Raw genomic sequence first — 23,467 nt, 5'->3', positions numbered from 1 at the left:
AATAAGAATCAAATCTCACTTAAACAAACGGTATTAAAAAGAAACCAAATATTGGCGTTTACTCTTATTATCAATCGTCTGCACTCGTAAACGAAGTCGAAAAACATGCTTTAATCTTTACTTAAAAGTCAGTTAAAAAATGAATTAAAAAATTGCATGTTAAACTTACAATCATGGGACAGCGGAATCAACAGACATGTGTGTGTGCGTGCGTGGAGCGCGATCAAAAAGACAACATGTCAGAGACCTTCGTAAGCTAATCAGAATCGAGATAAGAAAAGAAACGTACGAATCATTTTCGTTTCTTGATTCTGATTGGCTTCTGATCTGTCTTTTTTTGCTACGTAGCCGTGTGGGTCATCTTTGCATTATACAATACTGATTTAAATTATCCGAACAAAACGATCAAAACTTGATTTTTCAAACACGTTTTCCTTAAATTGGGTTAAGATTGTGAAGGGAACAAAAGTTGCTTCAAATTTCATTAGAATTAATATGATGCAATTTTTTCTCCGAAATTCTCAACCTAAATTTTACCCCGAAAATGGGTCATTTTGACTTTTCTCAATTAATCAAGAATTACGCTGAAACTACTTCGTTAATTGATGAGGTATATATATCACAAGAAGCCTATCACACAGCCCAACAAAGTTCTAGAAGGGCTAAATCTCCAAAAATTTTGAGTAAATTGTTTAAAACTTGTTTTTTATCAAAGATTTTGGGTTTACATAGTAAAAATCACGTTTCTTGAATATCAAGCAAAAATATTTTCTTTTATACTGGTTTTTGGAGATCTAACCCTTCTTGAGCTTTGTTGGGCTGTGTAAGAGGCTTCTTGTGATATATATACCTCATCAATTAACGAAGTAGTTTCAGCATTATTCTTGATCAATTGAAAAGCTATTTTTCCGGTAAAACTTTGGTTGAAAATTTTGGAGACTCATTTACAGACAGAGGAAATCTTTTAGGCCAAGAGTTACCTTTCATTCCATCAAGGAAACAAATTATTTTAAAAAATATGGAAAGAATAAGCTGTGTTGCAAGTAATGAAAGTAATCAAAGCAGCTAGCGCATGCTACTAGCCACGCGTGCTTATCAATACGCCCTTTTTCTAGAAAGTGTACATTTTACCTTTTTTGAAATGAAACAATTTTAAAGTGAAAATTTTCAACGAATCTAGAGTCAGCAATTAAATTTGTGACATACATCTGTTTCTTTGCATCTCAGTGTACGCTTTTTTCTTGTAAAGCTAAAAGAAAAACACAAAAAAGCAATTAAAATGTTTTTTTTTTAATGACCAGCATACAGCAGCTGAGCTTCATCTAAGCAATGAAAGGAAATATACAAACATCACGCAAAAATGGCCCTTGAGAAACGGGGAAACAAAACTTTCCAGCCCCAAAATTGAGAAAGGACAAAAGAGTCTCAAACCATAAAACTTACACCGAAAGTTTTCAAAAAATACCATTTATAAGCGCTCAAAATAAAAAAACTTTTTTTTTCATGCAAAGCAATGTAGCCTGGATTTAAAAACTTAAATTTTTTGCCAATTTTCAAAGACAAGAACATACAGTGTCCTTTCAGGATGCAGCGAAAATACCAAAACGGACCGTTTAAAAAAATCAATGAACGCAAAGAAACATAAAAAAAACTGACCTGTTTTTGAAAAACCTTCAAATTTCAAAGAAAAAATTATATGATCTTAAACCTATTTGAATTCAAAAAAAATTGTGAATGAGATTTTACTGATAAATTAACCCAATTTGAGAGAACTTGATCCATGTGTAAATTTCTTATTTTGATGGAAAACTTAAAAAAACAAAATGCACTTGCAAAACCAAACGTTGATCACCTTTTTCATGACAGTTTTACTTTTCCTCTTTAATAGTGGAATTTGCTGTCCTTGCAACAGAAGGATTATTGTTCCGACTTTCGATACGAAAGTAACGGAATATTTGTGCTCGGGGTGGGTTTTTTTTTCTTCAGACAAATTTCGACTTTTTAACTAGCCATTTTTGACGGATTTTTTTTTACATCATTCGAAAGGTATTGTTGTCCTGAGCTCAAATTTGAAAAGATATTTCACCTGTGATCATTTTTCGCAAAGTCACGGGGATTTGAAGATTGCCATTTTGGTCAATTTGGGACAATTAACGCGCGATATTTTTCGCTCTAGTAACGCGTAAGCGGAGAGTTAATCCGTCTTAGAAATCGTTCCAAATTTGGTTGAAAGAAGCTTATTTGCCTTTATTCAATTGTTACTAGAAGCAAAATTTATTGTTTTGTACTTTATATGGCGTGTGGGGGGATGATTTTCATAAAAAATTTCAAATTTTAGAAATTTTTTTTTGATTGTATTTAATTTCATTGAATTTTAAAATGTTATTACTGCTCCATAAACCTTAAAAGGCAGTCGGACATTCAGTGCTTCGCCCTGATACGAGCAGTCTTTTTTGAACTATAAAAAGAGTCACCAGTCAAACCGCGTTTTCTGAAAATAAATCGAGCAAGTTTTTTGCGCCATTTCTTCTTTCGGAATTGGAGAGTGAATTTCACTTAACTTTTAGCAAAGAAACTTGAACTGAACCTGAAAAATTCTTATAGACCTAAGGCCATTCATAACTGCATTAGATATGTTTGAATGCCATTCTGTGCTTATTAGAGCATTTTAAGACTAAGTTTTATTAATGTTCGGTGTTTATTTTAACGAAAGACCATATACGGAGAGCTTATCAAACCAAACAGCCTGTATCTGTATGCTTAGACAAGAAAATACAAGCTTCATCTTACACATATTATTTTGGTTATAAAATTTAAGTAGCTGATTTACACTTTAAATTCAAAAGACGGCCATAGCTTAAAATCCAAAAATTTTAGGCTGAAAACGCTCAAATTATATAACAATTAGTAAAACTCGCTTTTGAACATATAACAGATTGAGATGAAATGTTGATATATATGATCTGAGCATAAAACATATACACTAAAACTTTCTCACCTTTTTTCGATTGCTGTTTCAGAGAGCAGACACTTTTCTCAGTAAATCACAATCTCTTAGCCATCCAAATGGTTACAGAGTTGGTACTTTTCGGCCGACCAACTCAAAGAATTTTAAAAGGCGCCTTTGGTATTATTCTGCTTTGAGTATTAATATAAAATATCCTGAAGCGCAAAAAAATCAGCTATATTAGGGTTGTTTGAAGTTTTTAGAAAACCACAGAAGATCAAAACGAAGCTCCACTAATTTTCCTAACATCTCAAGATTCCGATAATACTTCAAGCGCAGTATCCAATTCAATCGGGCAAAATGATCAACAAACTGATCCTGCAAACTATTAGGGAAGTGCTACGACTAACTATATTCTTCAAATTGGAGCAGTGCACGCACATGCTTCGAGTTCAGCAGCACTTGTTTTGGTTATCGCATGATAATACGACGCTTCACGCTTACAATCAACCCCCACACTGCTGGTATGCGCCCCACCAGAAAAATTTGACGAATCTCAAACCTGATTGGATGAAAAACTTAAGCAGCGTGGTTGGGGATTATTCATTCAAATTTGGTTACAAAACTAGTTTTTGAACTTTATCACTAGTGCGCAGCAAAACAGGGTATCAATTAACAGTTTAATTAGAGAGCACTATAGTAGTAGCAAACCTTCTTCCATATATATGACAAGTTATGCGTGGATTGTGGTCTGATCTGGTGATATATCGCGTGATAGCTCGTGACATCAAGTGATATCTAATCATGATCTTAGTTTTGAGTAAAAAAGAGATGAATTCTCTTGAAGGAGAAATCAATTTTCTCATACTTAACAAACTCGAATTACCTAAATACAAATACAGCCTTGCAAGCTACTAAACAGAAAAAAAAACAGAACTACAAAAATTTTAAAAATTGCCTGTAACGATGCTATAATTTAACAAAAGACGTGCAGAGATCGCCATTGTTAAATGTTTTAACAACCATTCTTCGAGAAGAGGCAAAAAAGTGGATAAAATCCCGTTGAGCCGAAAGAAAAACTGTTGTCATAAAGAACTGATGAAATTCTTAAACGCTGAAACTTTATACACCCTCCCCACACACACCCTCTTGAATCACACAAAATGATTTAAGAAAAACTATTTCTTCTTTTAAACGACAAAAATATGGCCCGTAAGCCGATGAAACATACACTGAAACAAATGAGGCAAATAAAATCTGTAACCGAAAAACCAGCAAAAATGAAAATACCAAAATGACTAGGAACAATGTTTAAAACACAAACAAATCCGTAATGTGGCAACATGGCCACAAGCAATAGGCCAACAATTTTTTTTTGAAACGGAACATTTATCGAATCTTTACCGTCTCCAGAACAACTTTGCCAAAGAAGCTTAGAAGTTTGATTTTTAGAAGCCAAGCTATCAAATGATGCAATTGTTTTTGTTAAATAGATTGTTTGATCAAAAAATCTACATTCCTATTGATAACTTTTGCTAATCTTCATCGCAAACACTTACAATTACAATAAAAATTGCTTTTAGTGCAGAAAAAAATCAATGAAGTGACCACTAAGCCGTCAAAGCATAAGCAGACAAACAATAGGCCAACTATTTTTTGAAGCCGAATATTTTTCGTTTGAAGAAAAAACTGGCTCTGGCCAGAATCAAAATTAGGACCTTTGCCAACTCAGGCGGAGTCCTCGCCTCGGAACAAAGAAAATCGAATTTCTAATCAGCCAAGCTATCAAATGATTAAACTGATTTTGTCACACAAGTTTTCAACTCGAAAAATCTATCTTCCAATTTACTGGCAAGCGTAATTATTTCATGGAAAATGAAGTGGCCTGAAATTGTCCGTGGATTTAAAATTGTCCGGGGATTTAAAATTTGCTTTCTAGATTTTTTTTTCCAATTTTGAATTTACTTTCCTTCAATTATTTTCGATTCTAAATTCTATGCTACTTTCAAAGCAACTGATTATCCTTATTGTTCGGGCCAACTCCTGGCGTAGACAACTCGTACGGGGTCAAGTGAGGTATCATAAGAAAGCTTTTTTTAGCCCTGATTCACTTTCTTCAAAAAAATTATAAAGAGTGTCTCAGTGAAAAGAAAAACTGGTCGGAATGAATGAAACACAATGTAAAACTGACAGGATAAAAAACTGAGCTTTAAATGATTTCTATTACAACTGTAACATTATTTTTGCTACTATTTCTTCATTTTTGCAATTTTTAACCAAATTCAATTGCGTTTTAATAAAAAATTTTTTCCATAGGTGAAATCATTTAGTTTAAATATTGTGAACAACATCTGCTAATTGCGCCGCAACCGGTTGACCAAAAATTTTGATCTGGATTTGAGGGCTGATAGAAAAATTCTGGATTTGAGGGCTCTCAGAAAAGGTAGCAAATGAAAATTTTCAGTGCCACTAAAACACTACTTAAATATTTCTCGTTGAACTTGTATCGCGACTGACTATCACTTTACCCAGAGGAGAGGTTTCATATCGCACACACTCGCGAAAGAAGACGCTTTTACCACCAATTTGGTCAGCCTCAATCAAAAACCAAATTATGGAGAGACAATAATTTCCAAATGCCTTTCATTACTTACTATCAGGGGCAGATTTAGGGGGGGGGGGGGGGGGACGCCTCTCCTCTCTCAGTAATTCGGCCCATTTGCTAACCAAAGTGTCCCCCTTTGGTGTTATTTTATGACATCCATTTTTGGCCGACCAACCATAAAATTTTTCAAAAAACTGGCGCAAACGCATACTAATTTTCAAGGAGAGCGCGCGCCGAAAAACAAATTTTTTGGGTGAACATTTTCCAAAAAAAACAGAAAACTGTCAAACGGTCCAAAAGGCCCAAAAACGGCGCTGCAGGAAACTTGGTCATAATAGGGTCTTTCAAGTGATTTAGGTGAGCTCGGAAAATCATTTTGGTCGACCTGAAAAAAATCATTTTGGTCGACCTGAAATTTTGAAAATCAGCCCCCTCGAGAAAATCCAACATCCGCCCCTGATCACTACGCCAGATTGTTTTTAAAATCTTGAGCTTCTGTTGAACGCCGTCAGCAAGCTGAAAAATAAAAAAATAATTCTGTTTTTGGCACATTCTCGGCAACTTGCATTTCAGCGTCTCCTCGTGTTGTTGTTTATATCGGTTTTCCGCATCATGACTATACCCCAGAATGGAAAATTAATCGCGACTGGGAAAAAGGGTGCTCTCTGAGTCAATCTTTGACTTAAGAAAGAACACTCAAATCATTCTCTAAAATTTACAATGAGGGAGAATTGATTAAGAACTATTAAAACAACAGTTCGGGCTATATGGTTTGGTTTAAGCTATGAGCAATTTCAGAAAATTGACTTTCAATACCCCGAAACCTGTCCCCTTAAAAAACATAACACCGAGGCATAGCTGCGCTTCGCACCACTTGCGATACAAAAAAAAATGAGAAACATCAAAAAATATTGTGTATGAAACGAAGTGAAAAACTTCAATAAATTAGGAAAAAAATTTATTTCAATTGTTTAAAAAATCAGTTTCCTAAAATATAAGCAAGATTCGGGCAACACAAACTCCATATATGTCTTTCTAATAGCCAATAGATGGAAACAATAAAAATTTGGCAAAAAAAAAACGAGATCCAAGAGTTTCTGAATGTACTCAAAAACTTTGCTTCAAATCTTGTAAATAAAGAACCTATACGTCCTACAGGAACAATTGAGTTTACGAAACGCAAAAAAAAACGAATTCAAAACTTCAATTTCCACAAAGAACCACACTCTTGAATTGCGCAAAACTTGTCACATATCTTCGTATTGAAAACAGTCGTCAAAATTGCTTGAAAAACATTCTGAAAACTTGAATTTATTTTTGAAATAATTCTTATACATTAAAACAATACGCTATGCCATCAATTTGAATCGATTTCAAATAAATCTGCTCAATTTTTAAATATATTGAACAGATAAAATTTAAAGCTACTTCCACGCTCTTATAGAACAAAATCAGAAACCATGCGTACGAAAAAAAACTGAAAACTTTTTGGCAATTTTTTTTTAATTTCAGTTTTTTTCTTTTCTAACAAAAATTTTTCGAGTGTACAAAAACTGAGAAAACATGCTTTAAATTTACCTTCTGGAATATGTAGAAAAAAGTACTGAACAAATCGACAAAAATAACCGATATAAAACACACGACAAGCCGACAAAAATTGGTACGAAATCAAAAAAAAGCCGACAAAAAATCAATTTATAACTGAAACACCTTTTTCAGCTGTAGACCCAGTATCACTTCAGTGGCTCTAGACCAGCTGTTAAAATACAGCTGTTAAACCTACAAGTTGGCTTAAAATCAAAAATTTTTATTAAAATAAATTATTTGAAAAAAATTCAAAAAACGTGACAATTATTCATGCTTAATTTTGCTAATTTTATCATGAAGGGCTTAAAGTGGTGTTTAAATTTTTTTTTAATTTCTTGTTAGTTTTCAATCGCTGCAATAAACGAACATAAAAAGAATAAACACATTCGGAAAATAAGCCAACAGAATTAAAGCCGACCGTCATCAGTGCCGTAAATAAACTATAAAAAGAATAAAAACATTCGGAAAATAATCCGACAGATTTAAAGCCGACCTCCATCAGTGCCGCAAGACAGCGGTACACTGACCATGTAGCGGTTATAAAACACACTATTACCATTTGACCATTCTGTGAACAATGTTATTTATGAAAGAAAAGTATAGTACCCGATTGCAATACCCTCGCTTACCGCAAGTGAAATGAACATGCACCGATCATTCTATGCTTCTTGCACAGCCATCGGCTAATCGTGTTTATTTTGATAACAGCTGTCTCGAATCGCTTTCCAGTAATTTGAAAACTTTTGTGAGAAAATTCTATTGAACAGAAACAAATAAACAATTTATTCGATAAATAGCTTCAAAAAGCATCTCAGATCTCTGGATATACAGCACATTTAACTCAATCTAGCATTTAAAAAACCCTTTCTTCTGGGAATGAGATAAAACACTTCATTTGTATCATTACTTCCATGCAACTGAAGTTAAAATAACACAAGCGGCGGTTGCTTGTCTAACATTTATTGCAATAACCATTACTATGAAAAAAAACTATGCATTCCGCATTAATCTAAACAAAATATACAGAAAATAATTTTTCTAGCATAAGTTCTCCGGCTATTTTTCAAAACATAGATATCTACGTGTACTTTTATACGAAAATTTATCAAATAAATCATAGACAAAAATGTTGATATTGATAATCTTTAGTTTGATGAAGTTTCAGGTCGATTAGAGAATTGCTGAGGTCATGTCATACAATGGCCAAAAATATCTATTTTACACTCAGAAATGTATTTATCATCTACTTAACAAAACATAGCCAACAAAAAGTTGGCAAAAGAGTCAATGAACGCAAGTAAACAGGAGGAAGAAGTAAATAATAAATTCCCTCAAAGCTCTTAAAATTTCGAAAACAATTTATCATTGGCATTTTTTTTTAATAAAATTAACCCAAATTGAAAAAACTGGATCAATAGGTAAATTTTATATTACACTGGGAAATTCGATAATTAAATTTCATTTTCGAAATTAGAAGTCAATCAGGTTTTTCGTGACCTTTACACTTTTGCTGTCTCTTATCAAAAAAATGGTTTGAACTTGAAAAGAAATCAAAAGTCAAAACGCAAAAAAAGTAAATTTGAGCCAGAACTTTTCCAGAAAAACTCGCGACCTATATAAGAGTCTGAACTACGTTCATTGACTCTTAATAACATTCAACGATAAAATTCATCTAAACTCAATATTTTTCTCGTTCTATTTTCTTTCAATTATAATAAAATATCCTCAATTCGCCAATAATTTCAGCCAATTATTCTTTCTGACTCAAAACAACAGTTCATATTGCAATCGAACAATCTGGTCATCTTTTTTGGCGAATAAAATTGACACTCAATTATCATTCATTAGGAGTTACATTAAATATCATTCGAACTCGATACAGAAACAGCCGAAAAATCTCGGACCAGGTCCTTGGATTCGCTGGAACACTCAGTTGGCTTTGTAGCTATACCAGAGCAGGTAGTAGTAATAACAGAAATAGTATTGGTGCCAGCAGTAGTATTGGTACTAGCAGCAGTATTGTTGTTAGTAGAAGCAGTATTGTTTGCGGGGGGATCCGCAGAGGTCTTTGGGGAGGGGGCGCTGGTTGAAGTCGAAGTAGGGGCGGCATTGTTGTCCGAGTGTTCGCTGTCTGAGAGTGACAGGTGTCTCTCCTGTTCTTTCAGTATGTTCACGATGTCCCGATGCTCTTTCAGAAGAGTCTGCATTTCATCTCTGCTGTGTTTTTTCTGCAGTCGCCGAGCCTGAAAAAATTGCTTCCTTACCCAGTTTACTTATTTTGTTTGTACGAACAAAGATTCAATTCAAACACATAGGCGAAGTGGGTCCACGAACCATTTCCAACATATGAAAAAATCTGAGAATCAAAACTGAAATCCCATTTTGAGAAAGCAGATATTCGTCCAGCTAAACCTGATTTTAATAAACATTTTAAGAACATTTGAATTCATATACAAATAACAAAAAGTTTAGAGTCAAGAGTTTCATATCCGTTTGTTCAATCTAGCTCTCCCTTTTAGGCAACACAGATTTTCTGGCGCCTCTAAAGTCGATATCATGAAAGTTTCGGATAAGTTTAAAATTCACCAAGGGCAAAGAAACTTTCGCAACGAAATCATACAGACAGTTGAATATACACAGAGGCAAAAAAGATCTCCGCACCACCTGCGATGCATCACAAACATAGCATGAGCTGTAAAAAAAAGAGAAGAAACACCTACAAACATTTTCATATCAATAATTTTCTCGAATGAAATTCATTTAGGTAGAATCATGGTGAGCAGGAAAACTTTCGGTCTTACTCTAGCATTGAGACAAAAACTATTTAAAAAAACTCAGCCGAAAGTACTTGGGTGTCGACCTCTGCGCCGAAAAAAAATCCTAAGATTGAAATTTCTTTGATTAAAAAAATTAACTTGACAAAACTGTATAAAAAGGTAAAAAAAAAGGCTGCGAAATCTCAAAACTAAAAACCACTTTCGAAACTAAAATCGCGTTCATTTTTAGCAAACTTCACACTTTTGCACATCGATAGTGGAGTTTGCCTTACATTTAACAGAAGAAATGAAATTAACTGCAAAAACCAAAACAAAATATTAACTTTTTCCTCTAAAACACAACGTAGAAAAAAAACAAATCATTGAAACTCATTTGATCATTTATATCAGAAATTATACAAAAACTGAGTTTACTAATTGTACAAACAAGATAAAATTTTGCATAGAACGGATGTGCAAAACGCAAAAATGCTCAAATTACATCTGTTGCACTAAAATTTTGGCAAAGGCCCCAGGATATGAGTCCTGAAGACGAGGTTTTGAAAAAAACATGAACTCGATGTCAAAACACTTGCTCTCGCAAGTCTTAAAATAAACCTAAAATTTTTGACGGTCTATCATGATAGAGACGAAACGGAGCTTTGCACCACTTGCCATACAACAAAAACCTAAAAAGTGTTTATGTTTTTGTTGTATGGCAAGTGGTGCAAAGCTCCGTTTCGTCAATATCATGATAGACAGTCAAAAATTTTCAATGTTCATAGTTCAATATTCGACAAAGTCCAATATTTGAAAATTTGAAATAACCCATTTCATCCGGGATCAGTATAGCGAATTCAAAAAATATTTAACTGGTTATTCCAGCTTTAACTGAGTCTCTAGTTAACTTTTATCGAGATAAAGTAAAGTTGTGGTTCACCTAGTTTTTTCTAAACGTTTTTCGTTTTTTTTGCCTAATGTTTTTATTAAAAACATTAGGCAAAAAACAACGAAAAACGTTTAGTAAAAAACTAGGTGAACCAAAACTTTAGTATATCTCGATAAAAGTTAACTAGAGGCTCAGCTAAAGCTGGAATTAACAGTTAAATATTTTTTGAATTCGCTATACTGATCCCGGATGAAATGGGTTATTTCAAAATTTCAAATATTGGACTTTGTCGAATATTGAACTATGAACATTGAAAATTTCGAATATTGAACTTTAGTAGGGATAAAACATTAGTTGTTTCTCTACTACAATAGGTGAGAAGAAAGAATTTTTTTGAGAAATTGGAATCTTCCCAAAGAAAACATTTTTCCTAAAAAAAACTTATGGAGTCGTCACTTCTGCAGGAAAAATTCTCATAATCGTTTCTTTCGATCGGAACCGTAGACTCAGATTTGATAGGGTAGTTTCTAAAAAATTCGAAATGTTTCTAAACAACAGTCAAAATTTCGAAAACTTGAATTTCAGTAATCATAACTTTTCTGCAAAAAAATAGGTCGCGGCCGCTTAAGCAGAAAAAATTATAACAGGATTTCTCGATTGAACACTTGACCTAAGAATTGACGGGGAAGTTTTCGCTAAAATCCATTATGTTCCCAAAAAGCCATAGATAGATTTTAAAAATTGATTTTTCCGAGAATCATAGACTTTTGCATAAAACTTTTTGGCGTAGCCATTTATGCAGAAGAGAGTCACAATCTATTACTTCGATTAACCCAAAAACTCAAATTTGGGAGTGTCGTTTTCGAGAAAAGACAAACATTTTCGAAAAACTTATAACAAATTAAACATTAAATTAGCAGCGGCTCAAAGTTTACGAAGAGGAAACAAAGCCGACAATCTTTGAGCAGACACCAGTTCAACCGACAAAAAAATGATATTTCGAATTTTTTAAAACCTTTCAAGTCCCCCTCAAACTAGAATAAACAACACTTGCACTTGTAACTACAATCAAAGTTATTAAGAGCAGAAGAAAGATCAATGATGTGACAACTAAGGACCATCTTTGAGCAGAAACCAACTGATCCGAAAAAAAAAGATTTTATGAAATCGCACGCATACCGACTTCTTCAGGATTGACCCCCCTAGAATATTTTCCCTTCCAATTTGGGGGGGGGGGGACCCAGCGGAATTTTGTACCATCAAATTTATTTCAAAATTTTTTTTAAAAAAAAATATGCCATTTTTGAGTTTTCAACGCGAAAAAGTTTTCGCCTGGATTAAATAACTAAATTTCATGCCAATTTATTTGTTCGAGAAAACGTATGACTCGATTTTACCATTCTCTTTATCAGAATTGATCCAAAGTTGCGAGACGCCCCTGATAATTTTGAAAACCCCCACACCGCAATGACAAATACCTTTTTTGTTCAAAAAATGTCCATCCTCCCCGGTAATTTTCGACACCCCGCGCGAATTATGCACTGCATAGTATTACACAAGTTTTTCTTGTATAACGCAACATCTTTTTATTTCCTAAAACGAACCCTTGAAACCAAATGCGTCTGACTGTTTGTCTAAGAAAAAAACCCTATGCCTGTGACAGCTCAGCAGAGAATTATTCTGATGAAAGACAGTTTTCATGGAAAACAGTTTTAACGAAGGAAAATTTCATTTTCCGATGGATATTCTTTAGATGTTCTGTCACGCAACACAAATAAATGAGGATTACCAAAGATTAAAAAGGCAGCATATGGGAACCATCGGATACAGACGCCGCACAGATCTTCAAAGCCGGACACAAGTAACTTCATCAATTTCTACAAATCAAATTCTATCGCTGAAAAAAAAGTCGTCGCTTGAAGTCTTTTTGATCGCAGAAATTTATGAAAAATTATGCAACTTCATTTGAGCGGGTAGATTGAGATAAAACAAAAAAGAGAGACATCGCGTATCAACTTGATAGAAATTTCGCAAAAAAAATACTTAATTTTCGCCCAACCAAAATTTTTTAAAAAAACTTGAACTGTTTCACAATTATTGTCAGCAAATATTTGATCTCCACTTAACTGCCTCATCAAAAAAAGACCGAAGAAACCAAGAAATGTCAACTGATTATGACCATAAAAGCTTTTTCAATAAACTAACTAACCGAACTAAAAGAAACAAACACATGTTTTTTCGTTGAAAACATTGCCTTGATTAATACCTTCAACCTTCCCATATATGCACATATGCATCCATGGCATCAGGGCCTTCAAAGCAAAATTAAAGGAAACAAAAAGCTCGTAAAAGCTTCCCAGAAATCTTTTAGCTGAACGAAAGCAAAAGAAATTGTAGGCTTCAGCAGAGGAAATACATTTTTTTTCGGCGAATACAGGAGAGGGACAATTTTATCATCCATCGTAGACTCGCAGCTAGACTTAGTATCAACAAAATATATGCAACTCTAGGAAAAAAAGAAAAAAAAGAAACGAAAGGAGTGAAGATAGCCAACGGTGAGTTGGACATGTGAATCACAAGGAGACGGGTCTGCTCTTGACACTGAACTTAATAGACCATTGTGGCAAACAGTAATGCAAACAAAACAGAAGAAAGGAAACCAAATTAAAAGAATATTTTTAGCCCAAAAAACACTATTTACTCGTTCGATTTCCTTCTCAAACCGTCAGTGAAACATTCAACTGCTGACTGCTTTAAACTAATGCAAACAAAGCCAAAGAAACGAGCATAATTAGAAAAAAGTTATTAGCCAAAACATTAAACACTATTTATGGCAAAAAGATTTCCTTGTCAAGCAATTAGTGAAACAGTTAATTGCTGACTGCTGAATTCTTTCAATTACCCGCTGAAATGCGTTCAATTTGTTTGGTTTTACTAGTTAGTAAGTTCAGTGGAGCGAGGGATTTTAGCTGACTTGTTTTTTAGCAGATAAATTTTTTTTAGCAGACTCAGAACAATAACAAAGCGTGATAGCTAACTTGTAACGCGTCATTGATGATTAGCGACCGCTTGCTCCGCTGCGCTTCAATTCAATACCCACGAGTGTTTTTGTGCGGATAAATCTTTGTTTTGCCCCTAATTTAGACTGTTGTATTTTCGAAGTTGCTAGTTTTGTTGACAAATCGTGAGATAATTGACTTAATTGGAAAAGCTTGGCCCCAGACTGAGCGTCTTTTTGAGTCTGTCAATCAATCATTCGTCACTTTATTACGTTGGTCTGTTGAAAGGCTCATTTTGACTTTTAATGCTAAAAAATATGTCTGCTAAACGATCGGTCCCCAAGTTCAGTGTCTAGAGCATATCCGTCTCCTTGTATTTCGCCCAGACAACCAAGGAGCAAAAAAATTTTGGGAAAACTTCAATTTTCGAAGTTCAAAGAAAAAAATATGGCCTTAAAGCTCTTTGAATTGAAAGAAACATTTATGAATGACACCTTGTTTGATAAAAATGACCCATGTGAGAAAACTTGATCAATGGGTAAATTTTTTATTCCGTTGCGAAACTTTAGAAATAACATCCCCTTGAAAAACCAGACGTTGATCGCCTTTTCCATGATAGTTACTTTTGCTGTTTGATCGAGGAATTTGCCTTCCTTTTAACAGTGAAATTATTTGAATTTAAAAGAAAAATGCAAAGTCGAACCGTGTTTCCTAAAAAAAAAACATCACGGACTATGGAAGAGCCTGCAATACGGGCATTGTCTCAAAAAATCTCGATAAACTTCGACTTAAAACCTAGAAATATAGAATCTCGAAAAATTTTCGTGTTATTAAATGTTTTTCTGATCTATGCAAGTTCAATACAAATTTTTCAAACCAACTTCACAGGTAATCAAAAAACACATACGCAACGCAGATATTCACTTTATTTATGATGCATGACAAATATAGCATCACAAGAAGGCCAACAAAAAAAATAAAACAAAGCCATTAAAAGGAAAAATAGTCGAAAATTCTGAAGAAAATACTGAATACGGAGGTGGATTACTCCGCTGCCGACAACAAGTTTTAACAGTTAACCGGAAATTGTCAAAAAAAAATCAGTTAAAAATTGTCGGTTAAAGTCGAATTTTGTCTGGAAAAAAGGAGCATTTTACTTATGTATCTTGCTCATAACACTCCGTTTTGAATTTTAGCGGACCGGTTCTATTAGCACAAACATGGTGACGTATCCTTACGCATTCATGTCATATTCATGTACAGCCAACTGAGATTGAGAAAACTCAGCATATTTCAAATCAGGACAACTCGGCTAAGAGAAGCAAGACATTCAGCCAAGCAAAATTCAGACAAATATCAAAACAGCTGAATGGTCTAGAAAACCTAGATAACCGACAAATAATGATTCACGCGATAATTACCACTTAAGCGGAACTTAAGCGCAGTGGAGCAAGCGGTCGCTACTTGCCAAAGTTACTTTCGGCTAAACTTTCATTGACTGAATAGCCTCGAAAACAGGGTTGAGTTGTCTCGAATTGCCAGTAACCTCACCAATACTTTTTGAGTTTATAGCGATCCGTCGCGTATATACTTTTTGAGTTTATAGCGTTCCATCACATATTCTTTTTGAGTTTAAAGCGTTCCATCACATATACTTTTTGATTTATCGATCGTTCCGATCGAGCTCTGATTTGAAATACTTTACACCAAAATTCGATCAAAATTTTAAATTACGCCAACGAAAAGCTTAATAATCTGAACATACCCAACAGAGAGTTGGGAAAGTGTTTATCAACTCAGGGAAACCGAAAAAAAACTATCAACTATTGTGCAATTTTCCAAATTATGATAAAAAATATCTCTTGTTTAATTTCTCTCAACTTCAAGATTTTTTTTATGATAAACACTTTTTTCATAAAACTTTCCTAATTAGAGAAAACTTGGTGAATACGTAAACGTAAACTGGAAAGTAAATAAGTTAAAATTGAGGTCTAGTTTGAAACTAAAAGCTATTCACAAACTTTCGTCTCATTAATAACTTTATTACTCGGGAGCCTAACTTGCCTTTCTTTCAGCAAATGACTAGGGATTGCATTAATAAGAAATCGAACTCAAACCGCGGAAAATCAAATTGTACCGAACAAAAGCAAAAAAAAACGCGTCCTATATGAAAAAAACCGTGCGCGATAAATCTTGACCGTACACATGCACGATATTCAAGAATTGACAATTTGATGCATTTTCGCTCTCGTTTGTTATTACTAATTGCTAACCCCGTGTTCTGGACTCTGGTGTTCCACAGCGGGCGATTCTGACCCTGGATAAGTTGGAGTCTTGTATCCGGCTGAAACACAATTTCAGTGACTTAGTAACTTTAAACCAGATTAGAAAACAAGCTCGAACCAGCAATACTTTTTTAGATTTAAGTGGCTGGTTACTTTTGCCAGGTTTACAAGGAAACATCGGAACATCTTTGCCGGTTGCTCCACTGATTCCGGAAAACTCAATGATTGGTAATTCTTTGATACACCCCACCATATTTTTAGATTTTAATCTGAACGTCATGGACCGGTTTCAGCATCTAATTTCAGCATCTGGATGATTCGTCCAACATTGATAAAATAAACTAATTTATGAAGAAATAGAGCCTCGGATATAACCAGTAGCGAATTAACGGTAGAGCAATTTTTTTCCAAAAACTCGACTAAAAAGACCCCCCCTCCCCCCCACGCTAGAAAATCTCAGATCTGCGCCAGGACATGACTGCACTCACATAGTAGCTCCTGCTCGTCTACTTCCTCCTGTTGGAACCCATCCATGTCGAAGGACACCATCACAGCCCCCATCTGGATCGACAATCTCTTCTCCTGGGTAGGTTTAGGGGGCATGAAGTCACTCGGCAAATCCTCATCTTCATCATCGGCTGTGAAATAAAAACAACAATCAATAAAATCACTTCATTTAAAAACTTTAACGCTGAGTAGGAAGCCACTATGCCGTACAGTCGGTTTTTTGCCGTCAGATTTTAGATAGCTCAAGACAAGCTCGCATGGTTGTCAAAACAAAAAGGCCAAATTTTTACGCCCCCCTTCGGAAAGCAGAAATGAAATTTTTAAGCATATCCTTTTTTCAAACAACGCATTATTAAACTAGCCCATTTATGGTATGCCGAAACCATTTCAACCGAATACACTTTTTAAGCAACAAAAATGAAGACAAATTCGATTATTACTGATTAAATAATAAATTACATTAAAAAAATTAAAACTACTTTTTATTATAACGAAATTGCTACTCACCAAACAACACCGCGTCGTGGAAACTTAGCCGACAAAAAATAACAAGAAAACCGAAAAAATCTAGTAAAACTGGATCATAAGGTTTTTTTTCATTCCTCAGCGAAATGTAAACATTGAAATCCACTTTCAAAACTAAATGTCATTTGTTACAGGAGAGTAACATTTTTCTTCCTTTAATTAAATAAATTTGAATTGAAATTTCAAACCACGAAAAATTTATTTCCACAATTTGTAGGACTTAACTGAAAAACAAAAAATAATTCTATACAGAATAGAGTCTGCGTATGTGCGTATCTCGGGGAGCGATCGTTTAGCAGACCAATCTTTTAGCATTAAAAGTGAAAAATGAATCTTTTAGCAGACCAACTTAATAAAAAATAATGGATGATTGATTGACAGACTCAAAAGACGCTCAATTATTTCACGATTTGCCAACAAAATTATCAACTTCAAAAACAAAAGCCTAATTTAGCGTCAAAGCAAAAATTTACGCGAAGAATAACACTCGTGTTCAATTGAAAGGCAGCGGAGCAAGTAGTCGCTAATCGCCAATGCAGCGTTAGAAGTTAGCTATCTATTTTTATAATTCTTGTGAGTCAGCTAAAGATTGGTCTGCTAAAAAAAACCGGTCTGCTAAAATCCCTAGCACCGTGTATCTGTGTAAGCGTTACCGAACTCCTCCCAGGATAATAAGCTTCACATGTATGACCATCGGAAAAAAAGGAATACCATTGACTGAAATTTTAAAATTTGGATCATTTTTTGTTGAGAAATTTTTGGAATTTATCAAAAAGGAAAACAATGGCTAAAATAAGCATAAGGAGACGACCGCGTTTCTGTTGTAGTTCATTTCCATTAGAAATTAAGATACAAACATGTGCATCTTTCATGAGTATTTAACTTCATTTTATTTTCAATTATTGAAAATTATTAAGCACACGAATTGAGATAAATTTCGAAATTTTTAGCCTCTTTTTTCCTCGAAAGGCAATTAAATTACCAATTTTTGAGATAAGCGTATTGAAATCTAGTCTGCTACACTATATTATTCTCTTAAGGCCTAATGAACTTGAATAAGAATTTAAATTAAGGTGTTTTATTTAATTTACGAGATTCATAAACAATTAGAAATAATAGTTAGGAAAAAAATCAGGACATACCTTCTGTCAGCGATATGGACGTAGTTTTGCCTCCATCATCTGCAAAAGGACTGAACGTGATTCCCACATCCTCTGAGTTTGAGTCGCCATGTTCCAGAACTCTGACATTTACAGCATTCGCATCTGGAAGGCTGGCGATAACATTACCAGGCAGGGTATTTGCCTCTTTGGCAGTATCAAATTCGGAGCGCTTATGCATTGTTAAGTTCTTGCATACAGGTAAAGAAGGTCGGGTTATTATCGGAAAGAAAGGTTGATAATGATGCAGCCAGCTGAATTGTGACAGTCACGTTTGTCGACTGAATCCTTGTAAGCTAAACGTTTTAATTTATTGAATTAAATTTTGTTAACATGAGGATCTATTTTAAATCTTAAAAGTTGATTACATTGAACTAAAACTAGACTAATTCAGAAGTTGTAGATGTTGAAGATAGTCATCAAATTAATTATTGACTTAACGGTTTGTCCTTCGGATTGCAAGTGATTCAAAATCGAAGCGCTGAAAAATCTGATTTAGCTAGTTTTGCCAAAATGTTGGATCATTCTTCCAAATTTAAATTTTCAGAGCAACCAGAAAATTGAAACACAGAGGTACGGATGAATAGTTGAAACACAAATAAATGAAAACAAGGATAGCCGGTTGCTGTGCAATTAGCACAGAATGTTCCGACCATATTGTTAAGAAATTAAAAACAATTTTAATGGCGTCGTTTTTTTTTAAATGGCGTCGTTTTTTATTTTTAGTGTGATGATAGTATATAAATGAAGCCTACAACTTGGATAGTAAAAGTAAATTAGGTACATTTGACAACAATGTTTCATATCAAGAAATTTAAAAAACAAAAAACTCTGAAAAATTAATTATTACCAGCAAAACTCAACAAAAAAATTTCCATAACCAATTTCAATTGAGTACAATTAGATAATAAATATTGTTCCGACCATTCGGGTGTTTTAGTTTTCCACCCAAAATTAGATACCACAAATAATCATCGGAATGGGCCGAGTTATTTATCATATTAGAGCCTTTTAATTGAGTGAAGTTGAGTGTGTGGGTATCGGTCCAAAAACCTTTCGATTGCCGTACTTGCCTGCTCGCACTAAACTAAGATGCAGCTAGCATAGCTATTCGAGTGATATTTCTTTTGTTTAATGTGCGAATTGTTTCTGCGTGGCAATTTATCCGCACTCAGAATTATTTCAGATTGAATTAGGGCCAAAGAATGCGTCATACTGGTTCGACTCATTTTTTAGCACTTTACATTTGATGTTGGCAATAAAATGTTTTCGGTTGAAACAAAACTATAGTTTATAATTGTTTCAAAGTTAGAGTTGCACTATTGTCAGCACTGAATGTTATTCGTTTTATCAATTTTTGCTAGTAAGTTTTTTTTTTTTTTACACTTTAACAAACAAAATTTACAGGCTAAAAATAACAAGTTCAGAGATATTTTTATCAATTGGTTTTCAGCTGAGAAATTAAAAATAAGCTTTAAAAAGAAAACTAACTTGGAAAATTGTGTTGGACTATTTAAAGTTCTTTAAAAATGTTCAAGAGTCTATACATAGACTGAAGTTTCTGAGAAAGTGTCTGATAATAATCTATCTGCCGTAGAAATAATAATCTATCTGCCGTAAGAGTATGAAAAAAAAACTTATGAAACTTATTAAATAGTCTTTTTCGTATTAAATGTCTGGTGCTACGACGAGGTCAAGACTGGCCTCTAAAAGTCAATAGTGATGCACCATGTGTTCCAAGTCAGTGGGGAAGAAATGGCTGATGTGCGAGGGCTGCGAAATGTGGACGCATAGCTCGTGTATGGGATACTCTCATGATATCTTCAAATTTCTGGCGAGGACCGCAAATGTAAAGTTTCTGTGCAATGGATGCCTAAGTGCTGATATTCGTACAAAATCTACTGTGGAAGTGGGCGAGCTGTCAAAAGGCATTGAGGACATCACAGAGTCACTGGAGATCATAAAATCTCGGCCTACATGCAATCCTTCTCCTACCGAACTGGAAGCTAAGTATTCTAATGTCGTTAAAATTAGTTCCGATATATCTCAAGAATTGCGATTTAGTGGTATGCCGGAAATTAGCATGGGTACTGACAGCAAAATTGATATATCGAATATTTTTGAGCACGATGAAAAAATGATAAGCGATACAATGAAATATCTTGGTGCAAATGCAGAGGAAATTCCTCTTTCCACAGACTCGGAAAATTTAACGCAACTAATAAAAGACCCAGACAAATTTTGATGAAGTTTCGAAATGTTATTACGGCAGATAGATTATTTGCGCGTGCAACCATGTTGAAAAATTACGAACCAAACATCAAGAAAACAAGTATTCAGTTTTTCTATCAAAATCCTTAAATAAAGAGGCCCAAGAAAGGCAACGAAACTGGTTAAAGAAAAGACGCGAACTACTTGAAAGCGGAAAGGATGCAAAAGATATAAAAATCATAAATAACATATTATACCTCAATAACCAAGCAGTAAATTGCACTGAATGACTACCAAACAAAACCGGAGAATTAAGAGCACTATGTTACAATGTAAGAGGTTTATTCAAACTAGGAAGAAGACAGTTTTTTCGAACAGTATAAATTTAAAGAACTTTGATAGTATTTGCCTGTCTGAAACATGGCTTACAAATGAAAACAACTGTTTCCTATCAAACAGAAGATCATTGCTGCAATCAACATCTCACGGTGGAACATTATTTGGCGTAAAGTCGGGCTTAATGCCAGAACCTGCAAGTTTTAATTTTAATACCTATAGAGCGGCAGTAGCATGCTACATTAAGCTAGATAAACGGAAATTGCTGGTTGTCTCTTGTTATCTACCGCCTGCAAATAGCAAATATGCTCCAAAACCAAATGAATTAAATAACCTGTTTGAAGACATTAATAAATTGCGGAAGAACTGTGATTTGTTTTTTTATGGTGATTTCAATTACCCCTCATTAACTTGGTGCAACATGTCATCAATTAAAGAATTCGAAATTTCATTTTTGGAAGAAATAGGGAATCTCGAAGTTCATCAAAAAATTACGTTTAATACTGCCTCAATTGGTACTCTCGATTAGATCTCCACCAGCAATAAAATCCATGTAACAGATGTTCACACCTTAGACAGTAACGATAAATTAGGAAAACTTTCAAACCATTATCTGGTCGAAATCTCCTTCAACGGATCTTATGCGTCGTAAGTTTTTTAAAGAAACCATATTTAGTTATTACAACGGTGATTACGATTTATCCAATGAGCAAATACTAGAAAAACATTCTGACACTTACTGTTGGTCAAATGTAAATGTGATACTAAATCATTGGTATAACTAGTTATCCTCGCTTATTAAAAAGTGTATTCCAAAGCGCACTAAACATAGATTACCCTTGCCGCCATGGATACGTCAATCGACTTCGAATTTTATTGAAAGTTTACATACAGCTCGAAAGAAATATACCGAGTCTCATCCAAAAGTTTTGCACTTAATTGAACAGACAGAAACGAACGCCGAAATGGACAAAGCCGATTAAGAAACAGTCTCTTGTGTCAGACCGATCAACGGGAAAAATTTTAAAATACTTTAAAGTTTTTCATAAATCAAGCTTACCAAGTATACCGAAAAACAAAAATGAGACCGGCGATATCGATCCAATAAAGGCAGAATTATTTTCGAAGTTTTTTGCTTCTGTGTACATTGAATCGTGCACATTTTCAGAACCATCCGAACCTGATTCCAATACAGTCCTTGATACAATTAGTGTCACTGAGCTCGAGATACGTGAAAGATGTCAATCGTTGAACACGAATTAAAGTAAAGGCCCCCACGATTTACCGCCAGTACTGTTCAATAAAACACAAGCATCTCTATCTCATTCTATCTATCAAATGTTTTGTAAAATTATTCAAAGTGGGCGTTTTTTAGACTACTGGAAAGCAGCTATAATCATCCCAATTCATAAAAAGACGATAAAAAAGACATTGAAAATTTTAGACCCGTCTCCCTTCTTTGTATAGTTTCAAAAATATTAGAGCGTATAATATTTAGGAGATTATACGAACATCTATCACCTATGTTTCATAGTTCACAACATGGGTTTCGGAAGAATTAATCCACTGTCTTACAGCTATTAACTTTCTTACAGATAGCCAACAAAAGTCATGACGAAGCAAGTGATATGGAGATTGTTTTCGCGGACTTTAGTAAAGCGTTCGACCGTGTTGACCACGGTATCCTCTTGATGAAGCTTTACAAAAACGGAGTAGGTAGAAATTTGATCAAATTATTGAAATTTTATCTACCAAAAAGGTCCCAATTTGTCAAAGTGAATAGCGAAATCTCAGATCCAAAGCCCGTAACAAGCGGAGTGCCCCAATACAGCATCCTCGGGCCACTCTTTTTCCTAATTTTCATTAATGACTTGCCTTCTCTTTGCCAAAATGCGCACCTATACTTTTCGCAGATGATACAAAATTCATCAGCCTAGGACTAGCTAAAGAAGAATTTCAAAATGAATTTAATGTGATATACAACTGAACAGTTCAAAACATTATGCCATTCGATGTTGATAAATGCACCCACGTGAGCTTTACTAAAAGTTCAAACAAATTTTGCTTCAACAATACGGAAATTAAATTAGTGGACACTCAGAAGGTTCTAGGGATTACAATTTCAAATGACATGAGCTGGAATCTACACATTGTCAAAGAAGGCTTAAAAGCAAAAAAAAAATTCGCGATCAAAAGAAACATATCGAATTTAAACAGAGTAGCGAAATCGAATTTATTCAAATCCATGATAATTCCCGTGATTCTTTACGCCAGTCCGTGTTTTGGTTTAAATACAAACGTAATGTCCGAATTAGAAACGATTCAGCGAAGAGCAGTAAAATGAATTTGCCTTAATAGTGTCCCATACAACGAAAACTTGAAAGTACTAGGGATTCTTACTTTGCCAATTTATCTTCAGCTAAACAACTTGCTGTTGCTTTCAAAATTGATTTTGGTACGTTATGAGGCATGTGATCTAGACATACTATATTACACAGAGTTCTCGCGCGCAAATTTGTTTCAGGTGAGACATCCAAGGCAAGCCAAATGCGAACAGAACTTCATGTACCAAACCTGTCGACTTGCGAATGTGTTAAAAATCAATTTAAGGAAAGGGACTGGCTCAAAACAATGACTTCTAAAAATCTTCTGGTCGAAAT

The 23,467-nt window shown here is 34.4% G+C and overlaps 2 protein-coding genes across 5 annotated transcripts in view; one reads left to right on the top strand and one right to left on the bottom strand.

The window, feature by feature from the left end:
• Window positions 1-8,728: 8,728 nt before the first annotated feature.
• The window catches only part of LOC134846201 (uncharacterized), a 36,906-nt gene continuing 22,167 nt past the window's right edge, over window positions 8,729-23,467 (bottom strand). For all 4 annotated transcript variants that reach the window (XM_063863455.1, XM_063863454.1, XM_063863453.1 and 1 more), the window contains exons 2-5: window positions 18,243-18,556; window positions 16,557-16,706; window positions 16,057-16,127; window positions 8,729-9,382 (exon numbers count right to left, since the gene is read on the bottom strand). In XM_063863455.1, the coding sequence (XP_063719525.1) occupies window positions 8,996-9,382; window positions 16,057-16,127; window positions 16,557-16,706; window positions 18,243-18,441 (807 nt within the window). In that variant the 5' untranslated portion in view covers window positions 18,442-18,556 and the 3' untranslated portion in view covers window positions 8,729-8,995. The remainder of the gene's footprint in view (window positions 9,383-16,056; window positions 16,128-16,556; window positions 16,707-18,242; window positions 18,557-23,467) is intronic.
• LOC134846200 (angio-associated migratory cell protein-like) overlaps window positions 19,903-23,467 on the top strand; it is a 553,983-nt gene continuing 550,418 nt past the window's right edge. The window contains exon 1 of the mRNA XM_063863452.1: window positions 19,903-19,917. The gene's annotated coding sequence lies outside the window, so the exon portion shown is untranslated. The remainder of the gene's footprint in view (window positions 19,918-23,467) is intronic.

This window comes from Symsagittifera roscoffensis, chromosome 5 (assembly GCF_963678635.1).
Source record: "Symsagittifera roscoffensis chromosome 5, txSymRosc1.1, whole genome shotgun sequence".
In the NCBI taxonomy this organism is placed as follows: Eukaryota; Metazoa; Xenacoelomorpha; order Acoela; family Convolutidae; genus Symsagittifera; species Symsagittifera roscoffensis.
The sequence above is the reverse complement of the archived record's forward strand: the minus strand, read 5'-3'. Positions and strand labels throughout refer to the sequence as shown.